The following is a 17500-nucleotide window of genomic DNA, read 5'->3' on the forward strand; positions in this document are numbered from 1 at the left end:
AGACAAAAAGAAATAACAATGGCTAAGAAACATCTTAAAAAGTGTTTAACAAATTTAGTAGTTACAAAAATGCAAATCAAAACAACTTTAAAGATCTCATCTAACCCCAATCAGAATGGCTAAGACTGAGAGAACAAATGATACCAAATGTTGTAGAGGATGTGGGGAAAGGGGAACACCCATCCACTCTTAGTGGGGCTAAAAACTTATTCAACCCCTATGGAAAGCAGTGTGGAGAACTCTTAAAAAACTACAAATGAACCTACCATTTGACCCAGTTATACCACTCCTTGGCATATGCCCAAAGAACTCATCCTATTGCAGAGACACTTATATATCCATGTTTGTTGCTGCTCTTTTCACAATAGCTAAGAGATGGAAGCAACCTAAGTGTGCCTCACTTGATGAATGGATAATGAAAATCTTCATTTATATGATGGAGTTTTACTCAGCCCTAAAGAAAGATGAAATTGCCGGGCATGGTGGTGCACGCCTTTAATCCCAGCACTCGGGGGGCAGAGGCAGGCAGATCTCTGTGAGTTCAAGGCCAGCCTGGTCTACATAGTGAGGTGCAGGACAGCTTGGGGCCACAGGGAGACCCTGTCTCAAAAAAAAGACCAAAAAAAGATGAAATCATGATATTTGCAGGTAAATGGGTGGATCTAGAAACTGTTATACTAAGTGAAGTAACACAGACTCAGAAAAAAAATCGACATATGTTCTCCCTCATATGTGGATCCTAGAACCAAATCCTGATAAGTGAGTATGTATCCAGACATAACTACAGGAACCAGGATAATGGAAAGGAACCAGGTAGGTAAAGGAAAAGAAAGAACCTGAAAGAGAAGAACAGTAGGAAACAGGCCTTAATAAGGGAGATATGGATAAAAATTGGGTTAGTTTAAGAGGGGGCGGGGAAGGGTATACAAGGAACCTAGGGGATAAAGGGAAAGAAGGAGCTCAAAAGAGGTATTACTAAGGGAGAAAGGGGAGAAATGGGGACACCTTGAGTGGGAAAAGCATGATGGAGGGGTGGAGTGAAGACAATGTGAGAGATAAATAATGCCTAGTTTTAAAAACCAGAGGGAATCATATTATTCCAACAACCTACTGACAATACATAGCAGATCAAGAAATATATGTCTAGGTAAGGTTTGTCTGAGAACAATTGGTCTTTGCCCAAGATTTATCTACATGACACACAGTAATTAAAAGTGCCAGACTCGGGGAACAGACACACTTTGAGGCTATAATAATTTGGTCAGAGGGTTATAAAGGACAGGTTTCTCTCCTTGCCCTCTTAGGTTGACTAGTTCCAGGGGACTATGAGCATCTCTCAAAATGTCCTATAATGGTGGTGGGTCACCTCTTGATCAAGGAGGCCAAGGAGACCCCACAAGATGGATTTGAACCAGTGTCCTATCTATAAAGAGGAGGGTCAACACAGAGGAATCACTTCCTCCCTGCTTCCAAGCGAAGCCAACCATGGTCAAGCAGGACCTTTGACTTATCTTCACATAGGAGGAACTGGTAAAAGAAAGGAGCCAGGGGCTCCTCCCAAGCCCATATGACCCCTGAGGAACAGATCCTCAAACAACCTTAAGAGTAAAACTAAATCGGTTTTATCTGCACCAACTTATAATTTCTTAAGAGTCCATATGTATAGCTAAAGGCTATATAACAAGCAACAATGCCAGATAAGAAATACCTTCTTTTGAGCTGTTGGCCAGGGTCAACAAAGGGACTCCCAAATAGTAACCCAGCATAGAACTAGGAAAATGAACAGCAGACCCTAATCTTATCTAAAGGAATATTGACAACAGATTGCTGCTAGATGAGGAACAGCTAACTTTCCTAAAACAAAGACCTCTAGATAGGGTGACTAGATTCACCAGATGGACAAGTAGTGGGGAATGGCTGGGGGGTGCCGACAACATAGCAGACAGTAGCAGGGATATCAGAGTATAAAGGCTCTTGTGGGGGAGGGAGGCTATGGGAGGGTGCCACCTGGGAAGTGGGTATATAGTTGAGTAAGATGGTTTGGGATGTTCTGTATGACATACATACACACACGCAAATCAACAAATTAAAAAAATGTATTATATTTGAGGAGGAGGCATGGAAATTTACATCATGTTAATTAGTAGAGGTGATAAACATTACCCCTGAAATCTACCTGATGACTTTATAGACATACACAGGCTCCAAGGATCCGAGTGCAACCGATTATGACTAGTAATAGATACATACAGATTAGAGATGTATGCGCCAACATCTCAGTGTTAGTAGCAAAAACAACGAGTCTTTGTGCAAGGAACAATATATTCTAAAACGAAATGGAGATCTCTTTAAAGGTTAAAACATCATTTAATTTATGTCTTATAGGGTTTATAATGAGTTCAATATTGTATAACTGTAATAATTCAACTAGAAACTTACAGCCACTTGTGAAAGAGATGTACTCTTGCTCTGGAATTATTGAATATGTTACAGCTGTAATGAAATGCTTCTTCTAATCATGTAGTTATTAAAAATTTAAAAAAGTGATTAAAAAAGATTTTTAAAAATTAAAAATTATAAAAGCTTAGGAAAACCAAAAAAATTTACTTCCTATTTTGCTATGTAAGAATATTTAAAATACGACAACTATGCATTCTCAGAATTATTTCACAGAAAAAATTTTTTTGAGACAGGTTCTTACTATATTGCCCTGGCTGGCCTAGAACAGAGAGATCTGCCTGATTTTGCCTCCTGAGTGCTGAGATTAAAGGCATGCATCACTACACCTGGCATACAGAAAAATATTTTAATGCTAAAAAATTAAAGAGACATTCATCTCTACATACACATAAATGTAAAACTCTATTATATCTATGCCAACTCAAATTCTAGGCAGTCTTGTTTTCTTATTTTGTCATGGATTAACTGAAAAGTTTAAATGTTCTGCTCCTTAGGAGTCATTGCTCTAACTAAAAAGTCACTGGAAAAGTTTCCTAAGCCCCTTCACTCTTGTCTTAATCCCTTGTAAATATACGTTCACTAGAAATTCCTCACTGTCTCAGCTCACATATAGATTTAACACATATCTGAAGTCTTCCTTAGTAGTCCCATTCTAAGACCTTACCTAGGTGACTGAGATAAATAACAATTACAGACATTGCAAGCAAAGACAACACAGCTAATGCTAAAGTCACAACTGAATCCTAGTGAATGAGCATCTATTATTGGCACACTGTGGGAAATTATTAAATAGAAAAAGACATAACATTTTCACTTCTCTGAATTATCTTTCTTTAGTTGTGATGTTATTCATTTCATTTCATACTGGAGGTTAAATCAAAAGCCTACTAAGAAATAACAACAAAAAATTCATTTGTTTTATAAATGCATACGGGGTGTGCATTTTAATCATCACACTTCTGAAGCCTTAAAGATTTTTGGAAAATACTGCCTTCATTTTTTAAAAATAATATTTTATTCATTATTTTTATTTTATGTGTATGCGTTTATTTCCTGCATGTAGGTAAATACACACATGTTGTGCAATGTCCACGGAGGTTAGAAGAGGCTGTTGGATCCCTGGGACTGAGTTACAGACAGTTGTTAGCTGCCATGTGGGTGCTGGGATCCGAACCCGAGTCTTCTGCAAGAACAACCAAGCGTTCTTAACCGCTGAGCCATCTCTCTGGCCCCTGCCTTTCATTGTTTAAAAGTATAAGTACATTATTTGAAACCTAACCCCTAACTGTAATTTTTTTCTTTTGTTTGGTCTTTTTTTTTTTTTGGTGTCAGGGTCTTAGCTATATAGCCTTGATTGGCCTGGAACTTGCTATGTAGACCAGGCTGGCCTTGAACTCACAGAGCTCCACCTCCTTCTGCTTTCTAAGTGCTGGCATTAAAGGCATGTGCCACCATGCCTAGCTTCTGAATATAAATTTAAAGTACTTTCATAAAACTTTCCTGGAAAGAAAACTGTAGGCACAACTAAAAGTTGTCTATTTTAAAAAGTACTGCAATAAAATTTATACATGAAAATTGATAATATTTCAATTACAAACACTGGAGAGTTTTGGCAATATAATCATATAATCAACACCCTGATCAAACTGAAGAACGTTTCCATCAAGAAAATTCCCTTAGACTCCTTTCCTGTCAGTGCTCAGTAGGTACCAACTATTGCTCTTTTGTTGTTGTTATTGTTGGTTTATTTTTATTTATCATTTTTATTTTATGTGTATGTGTGCATTGCCTACATGTAGGTAAGTACACCTGTGTCGTGTAATACCTGCGGGGGTCAGAAGAGGCTGTTGGATCCCCTAGAAGTGGAGTTTTGAGTTACAGTCAGTTGTTAGCTGCCATGTGGGTGCAGGGATTCAAACCTGGGTCTTCTGCAAGAATAACCAGTGTTCTTAACCACTGAGCAGTATCTCCAGTCCCCTGTTTTTTTTTTTTTAACAGGGTCTCCCTAGTCTAGTCTGCCTGGAACTCACTATGCAGATCAGGCTGGCCCCCATCTCACCGAGATCCACCTGCCTCTGTCTCCTGAGTACTGGGATCAAAGGCATGTGCCACCCCCCACAACCACTGTTTTGATTTCTATCACCAAAGGCTATGTCTGTTTCTTTGCTTAATATAAAGTTTCTGAGGCTCACATTGTTGAGTGTCCTATTTGTTGATTTTTATTACTGAGATGAATTCCACTGGACAAATAATACAATCTGTTTATCCATTATGTTGATGGCTATTTGAGTTGTTCCCAGTTTTTTAAAAAATTTTTATTTTATGATTTTTATTTTATGTGTATGCGTGTATTGCCTGCATGTATATAAGTGCACCTGTGTTGTGCAATGCCTGTGGAGGTCAGAAGAGGCTGCTGGATCCCCTGGGATTGGAGTTATGGACAGCTGTTAGCTGCCATGTGGGTGCTAGGATTCCAACCTGAGTCTTTTGCAAAAACAGCCAGTGTCTTAACTGCTGAGCCATCTCTCCAGTCCCCCCAACGAATAACAGTTCAAATTATCATCTTCACTAATATTTGATGTTCATTCTTTTTATTCTTAACTATTTTAATGGATATGTAGTGGTATTTCATTATAATTTTAGTTTTCACTGCCTTGGTAACTAGTAATGTCAATCACTTTTTCATGTCCTTGTAGGTTCCTGCCCTGCTCAAGTTCCTGCCTTGGCTTCCCTCAGGAATGGGCTGTCACTTGGAAGAGTAAAATGAAATAAACCTTTTCCTCCCCAAGTTGGTTTAGGTCAGTGTTATCATAGCAAGAGAAACCAAAATAATACATGTACAGTGAGAGGTGAAGACTGAAATTCATTTTTCCCCTCAATACATTTATCTAGGGGGTACCAGAACCGTGAGAGCAAGAATTTCTATCCAAAACTGTCTGGAACCTTTGAGAAGATCAACAGACTATGTGTGGCTCTATTCCTAGATTTTCCATTCTGTTTAACTTTTCTGATTTCTAACCTTATGTGGATACCACCCAGTTATCCTGAGAGTTGGAGATAACTCAAGCTGGCTCTGAGAGCTGATTGTTAAAAAAAATTTTTTTGGAGACAAGGTCTCCCTCTAGCCCCAGGCTGGCCTCAATCTCAGAGATCTGCCTGCCTCTAGCCTCCTGAGTACTGGGATTACTGGCAGGTGCCACCACATCAGGCCCTGATTGTTAAATTTTTATGCAGTGAATTAACTTCTTACTCCTGAACTTGTTTATATATAGCTATCTGTAATGATAATAATCATTAATGCTGTAAGTCTTCACATCAGATACTGATAGTCTTCTCACTCTTTGATTTTGAAGATTTTCTTTGCTGTCTTTATTCTTTTGAGTTTTCAAAATTTGTCAGTTAAAAATTATTTTTTATGTATGTATATATGTATGTATGTATATGTGTAGATGCATGTATGTTGCATGTGTGTGGGGAGTTGGAGGACAACTTGGTTCTCTCACCATGTGGGTCCTGGGGATCAAACTCAGGTCATAAGGCTTGGGAATGTTGAATCTATAGAATTTGAGGAAAAACCGAGTCTTCTAATCCACGTATATAACATAGCTTATTCTGTTTATTATGTTCTAGAATTTTATTTTGCAGTGTTTTCAATGTGCTTTCACTGTGGTTGTCTTAACATTTTTGGTAAATTATTCATAAAAATTACTTTACATTTTATTTATGTATTTGTATGTGTGTGTGTGCACATGCCTTGGTCTGAGTGTGGAGGTCAGAGGACAATGTAGGGTTTTTTCCTCCAACCATGTAGGTCCTGGAGACTGAACTCAGGTTATAAGGCTTAGCAATCAAACATCTAGGAGCTACTTGAATGGCTAATGCCGGAGGTTGGAATCATTTACACTGAGGCTTCTTTTCCAACATTTGTGGTGCAATATTCTGTTGGCTGAGGCAGTTGGAAACCTACCCAGATACAAGAGGAAGAGACTTAGACTTCAACTCTCAGCAAGAGAAATGTCAAAGAATTTGTAGCCATCTTCTGAAATTGCCATATTTCTTCTTAAAGCTCACTTTTCAACTGATTGTTGCTAGCACAGACATATGTATACTGACTTTACAGTTTAAAGCTGTCCATTTATTAGTTCTACTAGGCTTTAAAAAAAACAGAGTCCTGCAAGCCTAGTTCATAGCATATTTTTCATTATCAGCTTCAACCGTCCTGTGTTCTGAGGCCCTCTAAACATTCCCTGTACTGTCGAGGTGACAAAAGCATAAATATAATTTTTGGAGATGTTTTGTGATTACTTGTAACAAGTTTTGTTTTTGAAACCAATAAAGTTTTTCTTTTTTTTTTAAAAAAAGAGCCCCTAGAATTTTCTAGGTAACTAACCATATCTACACATGCTTTGCTTCTTCCTTCCCAGTCTTATACTTTTTGCCTCCTCATTTACATCTAGTCTCCTGGCTGTACCATCTGGAATGTTGGATCTAAGGGGCAGAGTGAGGAAACACTGTCTCATTCTTGTCCTTAGTAGTAAAGCATTCAGCATGCACCATTAAGCTGTATGCTTTCTGGAGTTGTCCCTTTCCAAATTAAGCTCCCTTTTAACTCCCAGTTAGCATAATTTCTGTCAATTGGTACATTTTATCCAAAGATTTTCTGCCATTTATTAAGATGATTATAAGATACTCTTTTATTGTTACTATGATAAATTATACTTATTAACTTTCAAATGTTAAACTAACATTGTATGTATTCCTGACCAAGCAGAAACTGTTAGTTAATTTCTTCTTCTAGGATTTTGCTATGATTGTTATGAGAAATAAAGGTCTATAATCTGTTGCTTTTTCCTTTTTTTAGAAAACTATTTTATGTATTATTTTTATTTAATGTGTATGAGTGTATAGCCTGTATGTATGTAAGTGCACCCATGTTGTGCAATGCCCACAGAGGTCAGAGAGGGCGTTGGGTCCCTGGAACTGGAGTTATGGATGGTTGTTAGCTGTCACGTGGGTGCTGGAAATCAAACCTGGGTCCTCTGCAAGAGCAGCCAGTGCTCTTAACTGCTGAGACATCTCTTTAGCCCCTTCTTAAATGTTTCTATGAACTATAGTGACACTCCCTCTTAATTTCTGATATTGTGAATTTATGCTTCTCATTTTTATGAACAGTCTTGCTGAGGTTTGCTAATCTATTTTCATATAAACTTTGTACTGAAATCATTTCTGTTCTTTGATGATTTCCTTTTCTGTACTGACTCTAAGTTTATTTTTCTTGTATTTTTCTAGTTGATTAAGTCAGAAGCTCACACAAATGATTTTACATTATTCCATTTGAAATATTTTCTTTACATTCTCTGTTCTTTGACCCACAGGTTATTCAGAAGTGGGCTAATTTATAAATATTTAGAGATTTTATTGTTATTGAATTCTAATTTAATTTCATTGTTTTAGAGACCATTTTTCATAAGATTTTGACTTTTTGGTTGGTTGTGTGTGTGTGTGTGTGTGTGTGTGTGTGTGTGTGTGTGTGTTCAGCAGAAGACAAGCTTGGTGTTGCTCCTCAGGTGCTGTTCACCATTTTTTTGGAGACAGAGTCTCTTGCTAGCAAGAAACTCACTAAGTAGGCAAGGTTGGATGTTTAGCGAGCTCCACTGATTCTCCTGTCCCCACCTCTCCAGCACTAGGATTCCAAGCATTGCCACCTCCCTCCCTCCCTCCTTCCCTCCCTTTTTCTTTTTATAGAATAAAGGTATTGGGTATCAAACTCAGGTCCCAGTACTTTATGAACTGAGCTATCTTCCTAGTCTGATATCTTAACCATATACATATATTTTTGAGATAGGGTCTCACTGTGTAGCCCAGCCTGGCCTTAAACTCACAGTCCTCCTACCTTAGCCTCCCACATGGCTGGAGTTATAGGTAAAAAAAATATCATAACTGGCAGACCTTTTGAAAATTTGACACCTTTTCTATAGTTTAGAATATGGTACATGTTCTCTTAAGGAAAATGTATATTCTAAGCTGGGCGTGGTGGCACATGTCTTTAATCCCAGTACTCAGGAGGCAGAGGCAGGTGGATCTCTGAGATCTAGGCCAACCTGGTCTCCATAGCGAGTACCAGGCCAGCTGGGACTACAGGGGAACTGTGTCCCTAAAAGCCCCCCCCATCAAAAAAAGAAAATATATATTCTACATTTATTGGGTAATGCTGATCAGATCCAAGTGGTTAATAATATTGTTTAAATCTTCCGTATGTTTACTAATTTTTCTCACCTTTTTCTTTTGGCCGCCACCTTGCCTGGCTTTCTCACTTGTTTTAATAGCTACTGAGAGATACTAAAATCTCCATTTCTAATTGTGTTTTTGTTTATTAAGCTCTTGAGTTTGGTTAGTTTGATTCATGTATTTTGAGTTTCTGCTATTAGGTGCATAATTTAGGATTATTTAACCTTCCTGATTAATTGGTTCTTTTATGCTTATTAACTGCCTCTTCTAATACTGCTTGTCTAGAAGTCTATTCTTACATTAGCAACCACTCAAGCTTTCTTATGTTCTACATTCATCTAGTATATACTCTAACTTTTCCCTTTCAATTGCATCATCATTTTAAGTAACTTCATGTAGCTAGCATATGGATCAGATTTTGCTTTTTATTCAGTCCTGGAAGTTTCTTCATTGTAATGTGCTTAGTACATATTTCACAACTAACAAGTTTTTAATCTTGCTTCTTTTCTAATTTTTTTGTTTTTCTTCCTTCTTTTGAGTTAATCATATATTTTAAAACTTTTCATAAATTGTGTTTCCAACTGCTGCTCATGTTGGTGATTTTAAGGGTAAATGAGAATAAAACGAGGCAGGTGAATTAACTCAGAGTTATAGTAATCAGTATATCTAAAGCTAGTAATAGAGTAGTAGATATATCTTACAGTAAAATTATGAATTAGCCATTAGGTACATATTTTTTAAACAATTTGGTTTCTTTTGAGACAGACAGGATCTCCCTGTGGCCCCAGATTCCCTGGAACTTGCTATGTAAACCAGCTTGATCTTGAACTCACAGAGATCCACCTGCCTTGGCCTCCTTAGTGCTGGAATTAAAGGTGTGCACTGCCACAGCCGGCCAGGTATAGATCTTCCCATTATCATTTCTTCTTTTAAAATACCCAAGCATATGAGCAGTTTCCCCCTTTAGGCATTTATTCAAAATGTATTTTCTGAAATGCCTACTATGAATGATAAAAGTTGAATGAAAATAAGTTTCTAAACTTCAGTTGCACACAATTTAGTTAAAGATGTAAGTGCAGAAATAACTAATGACTACAGTACAAAGTTTATCTGGCACATAGTAAATGTTCATGTAAAATTTAAAATTCTTTTTTATTTTATGTCCTTCTGAGACAGGATCTCTTTATGTAGCCCCAGCTAGTCTGAAACTCACTATGTAGACCAGGCTGACCTTGATCTCAGAGAGATCTGCATGCCTCTGCCTCCAGAGTGCTAGGGTTAAGGGCGTGGGTCACACCCAGCCAAATTTAAAATTCTTACATAGATGTAGCAGTGTGTTGAGTACAACTCAGGCAAGCACAGAGTCATAAGGATGAAAGTGAACAGGGCTGGAAAGTAGACTGGATCCTGGTCATTAAGCACCCTAAATGCTAGACTAGTGAGCTGGAAGTTAATTCAGTAGGCAACAGGGAATCCTTGGTTTCTAAACTGAGAAATTAAGTGGTCAGAGCAATGCTTTATGAAGTCTTATCTGGAGGAAGTACACTGGACAGAACTTCCCCATCAGGTATGCTATAAGTAGGTTGGAAGTGTTCATAAAATGACTTACTGGGCCAGTGAGAAGACTCAGTAAGCACAGGTGCTTGCTGTGCCTGCCACCTGAGCTACGTGTTTGATTTTAGAACCCATGTAAAGGTGGAAGAAAGAACCAATTCCATAGAGTTGTCCCTGATTGCCATATGTGTATTGTGGCAGGTGCTCCCAATTTTTAACAAGAATCACTTAGCTAGATACAGTTGAGCATGCTTAAAGCAGTCTAAGCTATCTGGGAAGCTTAGGTGGGAAGATCACTTGAGTCTAGGAGTTTACCAGCTTGGGCAAAACAGTGAAACCTATCTTCAAAATCAACCCATCAATGAGCATCAGGGAATTAGTAGCCTCAGGGCCAGTCATGTACAGCCATGAGTAGTTATAAATTTTTAATCCTAGTCTGCAGATTTTCAAACTATGTTATGATATGAAAGAAATACTAAACCAGAGAAGACTAGGAAGAGGTTGTAATACAGTTAAGATATGGGGTGATTGAACAGTTTGAAAGTCATAATGGTGGGAGCAGATCTGAGACAAGTAGATGTGAGACCATGAAAAAGGAAGAATTAACAGGATTAAGAGACTGAATGAATGCATCAGAAATATACTAAAAAATGTTTGTGGAGAAAGTCCAAATTTAAAAAGGGTTAATGTGGTGCTAGAGAGATGGCTCAGTGGTTAAGAGCACTGGCTGATCTTGCAGAGGACCTGGATTTGGTTCCCAGAACCCACATGGTTACTCACAACTGTCCGTAACTCCAGTTCCAAGGGATCTGGCCTCTGTGGGGACTGCATGTGGGTGCACTTACATACATGCAGGCAAAACAATCATACACATAAAATTAAGAATTTTTAAAGAGTTAGTTTATAGTCAAGCTAATAGGCAGCAGAAATAGGGACAAAGGTCATAAGAGTTGATAAGAAATAAAGTAATCAGCATTAGAGTTGCAGTAACTGCAGATTATAGCTAGGAGAACAGAAATTGTAAATATTTTTTTTCCTTACAGAACAATTGAAAGCTCTGAGAAAGTTATTTAAGTTCGCAGTAAACAGGACTGTTCAGAATCTAATATTTTTTTTTTTGGCACCCAACATTGACAAAAACACTGTTAAAAAGTTGAGGGAGGTTGGTGAGATGGCTCAGCAGGTAAAGGTACCTGCTGCCAGGCTAGACATCCTGAGCTTGAGCCTGGGATGCACAGGAGTAGGATAGAACCAACTTCTACAAGCTGTCACCTGACCTCCACACACATGCTATAGGGTATGCACATGCACATAAAATTAATAAATAAAATGTAATAAAAAAAAGAGTATAGCGAAGGGGGAGGAGATGGCTCCACGGATAAAGTGCTTGCTGTGCCTGACTTAGAGACCTAAGCACTCATGTAAAAAAACCATGGGTGTCTCTGTAACCCTAGTGTTGTTGGGGAGAGACAGGAAGAGCTCAGAAGCTCACTGGTGAATCAGTGAGAGACCTTGTTTCAAGGTAGTGAGGCAGAGAACAATAGAGGAAGACATGCCCTCTCCTCCTCTGGCCTCCATATGTGTACACCTGAACACCCATATTCATGTACCATGCATGTACCACCCTCATATCACTCCCCTACACCAAATTTTAAAAAAAGAGAGTAGAGAAGAGACATTTAGGAAGGTATGCACTGCCATTAAGGGCGGAGCTGGGGAGGAAAGGAATGGGCATAGGGGAGACACAGTCCATTCCATTTTATTTTCACTTAAAAAAAACTAGCTTTCCTGATACAATTTATGCTCCACAAAATATCCTTATGCCTTTTAAGTACCTTTCAAAGTGAAAAATTAAGTGATTTTTTTAAAAAATTATTTTTATGTGTATGCGTGTATTGCCTGCATGTATGTAAGTGTACCTGTGTCGTGCAATGCCCACGGAGGACAGAAGAGGCTGTTGAATCCCCTGGAACTGGAGTTATGGACAGTTGTTAGCTGCCATGGAGATGCTGGAATTCGAATCTGGGTCTTCTGCAAGAACAGTCAGTGTTCTTAACAGCTGAGCTATCTCTCCAGCCCCCCAAAATTAAGTGATTTTTTTAAAAAAAGTATAAATACAGGGTTGTACAACCACGGATGCTTTACCTGAATGGACGGTATAATAAGAAATATTTCATAGAGACTGGGAACTTTCTAACTATAGGAACTCTGGAAAAGTGAATTGGAGCTACAATTTCACTGCTTTATTTGAGTTTTACAAAAAGATTAGAAGCTATCTTCATTATAAGAAAACTGAAATCATTTGGAAATGAAAATGAGAATTTTTACATAGGAGGAAGTAGCAGTTCTCACAGGAATTGTTTTGAAATTGGGTCTTGTTACATGGTCTAGGTTGGTCACAAATTCCTGGATTCAAGTGCTGGGACTACATGTGTGCACCATCACACTCCAAATAAAAACCTTTTATTTGCTAATCGTATCCTGAAGATATATGCTATGGGACATTTAGTTTTGGCAATGTAATAAAAATAATTTCTATATTATGACCCAAGTGACTGGGTTCCTTCTGGTCTCCTCTGTACCTTTGTGGAGATTCTCCAGGGGCTCCAGGACTCCCCTCCGGAAGGAGGCCATGGGGTCTTGAACACAGGACCGAAGACTCAGCATGCTTTGCAGGTGAGGCTCCCGAAGAAGCTGTTCCCGGTAAGCTGTCAGCTGAGGTGAGCGGCAGAGCAGTGCAGCAACATTGTGGACAAACTCTGGTACTAGGCAAGTGTAGGCATTATCTGCTTGGCAATAGTGATAGGCAACCACCTACAGAAGAGAGATGAGCATACAAATAGGCTTAGCAGCAGCAAGAGCAATAGCTACAATTACTATACGATCATTCCTAACACTGTGTCTGGTTTCTCCATTTCCTCAACCTTTTCAAGTAAAAATAAAAGCTGCTAGCTAACTCAACTGTATGATTAATGTATGGTCAAAATTAGGTATGATATTCCTAATATGTACACGATGCAACTTAAGATTTATAAATAAAAACTGACTTCCTTCTGGATTGAAAAACAAGACTGAGAGTGAGGACACACATTGCACTGCCAGTGTTTACAACACAGCAGGAAGAAAAGTCTAATCTTATAACAAGCATGAGAAATAAAATAATAGAGGAAAATCATGTCAGTCCATCTCAACAGATACATATGCTCACATCACTTTTTGGTTCTAATTGTGTTATAAGCTAAACTTCATAAAAATAACCCTAATATTAAAATTGAGACAGAGAAAAAGAGTATCAGAATTAGACAAAAGAAAGAAAGGAAGAGGTGAGATTTTTGCTAGATACAGATCTTCAATTCTAAAAGTCCATGGGTCTCATTAACATTTACATTCTGGGCTGCCTGGTTAGAACCTGGGGTTTGAAATTGTTTGCTAGAACTGTAGACTTCACTTTGTATTTTCTGGTTGTTTCTTTGCCTCAAGAGCAACTGCAGAAGGTGAATTTCTTTTTCTTTTTTTGATAGGGTTTTCCTATGTAGCCCAGGCTGGCCTGGAACTCCTGATTCTCCTGCCTTTACCTTCCAAGTACTGAGATTACAGGTGTGCACTATCATGCCTAGCTTAGATGATGATTTTAATCTGCACCACTCTTCTGGATCATTACTAGCCAAAAAACGTGATGCGACACTAGAAAACATGACACTGGCAGGAGAGATGTAGTGTGATGTCCGGAAAAAATTTGCTGTGGTGCTCAGCACACAGTAAGAAAACAATAACATCAGCTGATTTCACCATTATCATCATTTCCATCCTCCTCTTCCTCACTCATTGCAGACATCAACACTCTGTTCTGTTTGAGCTCCTAGCTCTGTGCCCACAGGCAACGGAGATATCCTAGAGCACACATGGACTTGTTACTGGGACTGCCATTCTTGAGTTATCTTTCAGACAAGTTGATTACGGAAGTGTTCTGCTGTGAAAAGACTGATCTGATGCCCTCTTCTGACCTCTGCAGGCATGGGTGCATTTACACACATGCAGGCAATACACTCACACACATAAAATAAAAACAATAATAAAGTATTAAATAAAGAGTCATCTCAGATCCTTTTTTTTTTTCTTTTTGAGACAGGGTCTCCCTGTAGCCCCAGTTGGCCTGGAACTCACTTTGTAGAGCAGGGTGGCCTCGAACTCTCAGAGAACCGCCTGCCTCTGCCTCTCAAGGCTGGGATTACAGGCATGTGCCACCACACCCAGCTTTCTCAGATCTTTAATGAATGCTGGAAATGCCAATTCTTTTTTTTTTTTGGTCTTTTTGAGACAGGGTCTCCCTACAGCCCCAGCTGTCCTGGAACTCACTATGTAGACCAGGCTGGCCTTGAACTCACTGAGATCCACCTGTCTCAAATCTTCATCAAGTACAAGGAAAATCAAACAACACAGGAAATGTTACTGTATATATAAAGTTAAAGACAGAAATGCTTGTGATTGAAACAATGGGAACTGGAAATCAGGTTGTATTAAAAAAAAACTCTATCCTTTTTCTTTAGGTAAATCAGTCACTGCTTTATTATCTATCTTAATAAGACAATGTAAGGGGCTGGAGAGATGGCTCAGGGGTTAAGAGCATTGGCTGCTCTTGCAGAGGACCTGGGTTCAGTTCGCAGCACATATTGGCTAAAAATTGTCTGTAACTCCAGTTCCAGGGATCCAACACCTTCTGAGTTCCTCAGGCATTGTACGACACAGGTGCACTTACATACATGCAGGTGATACATGCATAAAATAAAAATTATAAAATATTTTTAAAAAGACAATGTAAGAACTCTAAAGAGAATCCCATCAGCAACTGACTGATCCTCTCAATAAACAGTGAATGTAGTGAAGTGTAACCAAAGATTAAAGTGATTAGTATAATTCTTTAAGAGTCCATGTGTATAGTTAAAGGCTACATAACAAGAAACATGCCAGACAGGAGTTACTGTCCTTTGAGTTGTTGGCCAGGGTGGCCCAAGAGACTCCCAGACAGTAACCCAGCATAGAGCTGGGAAAATGAACCGCAGACCTCAACCCCAATCTTATCTAAAGGAATGTTGGCAACTGATTGCTGCTTGATAAGGAAGAGCTGATCTTCCTAAAACAAGGGCTGACTAGGCTCAGTGGATGGAATTGCACTGGGGAACAGCTGGGGGCACTGACAACACAGTGGACAGTAACGGATGACAGAGTATATGAGCTCCAGTGGGGGGACGGGTTATGGGAGGGTGTCATTTCGGATGTGGGTATAAAGATGAAAAAGATTGTTTGGGATGTTCTATATGAAAAATACACAAAAAAATCAACAAATAAAAATGATTTATATTTGAGAAAGAAGCATAAAAATTTGCTTCATGTTAATTAGGAGATATGAAAAACATTACCATTGAAATCTACCTGATGAATTTATATCCATGCTCAGGTGCGAAGGATCTCTGAAAGTGACTGTGACTAGCAATAATCAGATATACAGAAATTAGAGATGCATATGCAAACATCTAAGTGTTAGTTGCATTAAAAATGAGTTTTTCTAGGCCGGGTGTGGTGGCACACGCCTTTAATCCCAGCATTCTGGAGGCAGAGGCAGAGGCAGGTGGATCTCTGTGAGTTCAATGTCAGCCTGGTCCACATAGTGAGTTCCAGGACACCTGGGGCTACAGGGAGATCCTGTCTCAAAAAGACCAAAGAAAAAAAAAAAAAAAAAGAGCTTTTCTATATTGAAACAGTATATTTTAAAATGAAATGGAGATCTTTCTTAAAGGTTAAAACCTCATTCAATTTTATGTCTTAGAGGGTTTATACTGAGTACAATAATGTATAACTGTATTAATTCAACACTGTGAACCTAAAAATTATAGCAAATTTTGAGAGATGCATCTTTGCTCTAGAAACAGGTATTAACTATGCCAATGCTGTTGTAATGAAATGATTCTATAAATTATGTGGTCATTAAATAAGTTAAAAAAACAGTGAATGTCAGTGATTATCTACATGGACACAAATGTCCACCTGATAAAAAACAAACAGCAAACTTCTGACTCAATCTAAAATTTTATCATACTTTACATTTCAATTAAAAGGGCACCTCGGCATGTCTGCTGTAATATGCTTTCTACCTAAAGTATTGGGATATCATTTTAAACATTAAAATTATAAAATGTGGGAGAATGGTTCTTTTATTGACTTCATTAAAAGAATGAGGTTTCATTTAGCAAAGATAAGTGTTAGATATATATTTTCTGTGGCCAAGCGTGGTGGCGCATGTCTTTAGTCCCAGCACTCAGGAGGCAGAGGCAGGCGGATCTCTGTGAATTTGAGGCCAGCCTGGTCTACATAGTGAGTTCCAGGCCAGCTTGGGCTACAGGGAGATACTGTCTCAAAAAGACGAAAAAAAAATATATTTTCTATAGCTGCCTCTCTTTTAATTTTAATATCTGGCATTCCAAATATAAAGTCTTGATTTCTTTGTAGAATTCAGGTAGAAAATTCACTCAACATCCTCAGATTTGCAATGTGGCTCAAAATAGTTCTTACCAGGCATTTCAAAGTGGCTATGTAATTATGTATAAGCAGATAACCTGCCAAAGCATAACAGGGGCTGGGGAGATGCTTCAGTCAGATAAAGTGCTTGCTAAGGAAAATATGAAGATCTAAGTTCAGATTCCCAGCACTCATTAAAAAAAAAAAAGCTGGGTGTAGTGGTGTGCATCAGTATCTCCAAGGACATCTAGGGAGAGGCAGATCCCTGTAGTCTAGCCAGTCAGTGAGCTCCAGGTTCATTGAAAGACCCTGTGTCAAAATAAGGTAGAGAGAAACTGAGGAAGACAATGTCCACCTCTGATCTCCACACATATGTGTACACAAGTGTGCACACACCACATGCACATCATACACAAACTAACTGATACCTTTCCAAAACTGTCTTTGGATATTATCTGCAAACTTTCTTATGTAAACATAGGAAACAAGCCTAGAAGTATAGATTTTTTCCCCCCAGTCCCGTATTGTACCAGTGATCAGTGATACATTTATGAAGCACTCTACAGTTTTCAGGAAGTTATTATAACGACTATAGTTACCCCTTTTATCCTGGTTAATTCATATTTCTCAAGATCATTTGTCTTAATTCAGTTTTAGCTACATCTTTCTTACATAATTCTTCCATCTCGAGTTTTCCTTATGTTAAATATCTAATTTTTTTGTTAAAACAATGCTATACAAAATA

The 17500-nt window shown here is 38.4% G+C and overlaps 1 protein-coding gene across 11 annotated transcripts in view; it reads right to left on the minus strand.

Moving 5' to 3' along the window:
* Tanc2 (tetratricopeptide repeat, ankyrin repeat and coiled-coil containing 2) overlaps positions 1-17500 on the minus strand; it is a 496754-nt gene that overhangs the window by 118506 nt on the left and 360748 nt on the right. For all 11 annotated transcript variants that reach the window (XM_029570133.1, XM_029570139.1, XM_029570138.1 and 8 more), the window contains one exon: positions 12825-13056. In XM_029570133.1, coding sequence (XP_029425993.1) covers positions 12825-13056 — 232 coding nt within the window. The remainder of the gene's footprint in view (positions 1-12824; positions 13057-17500) is intronic.

Source organism: Nannospalax galili, unplaced genomic scaffold (assembly GCF_000622305.1).
Source record: "Nannospalax galili isolate Female #2095 unplaced genomic scaffold, S.galili_v1.0 scaffold1023, whole genome shotgun sequence".
In the NCBI taxonomy this organism is placed as follows: domain Eukaryota; kingdom Metazoa; phylum Chordata; class Mammalia; order Rodentia; family Spalacidae; genus Nannospalax; species Nannospalax galili.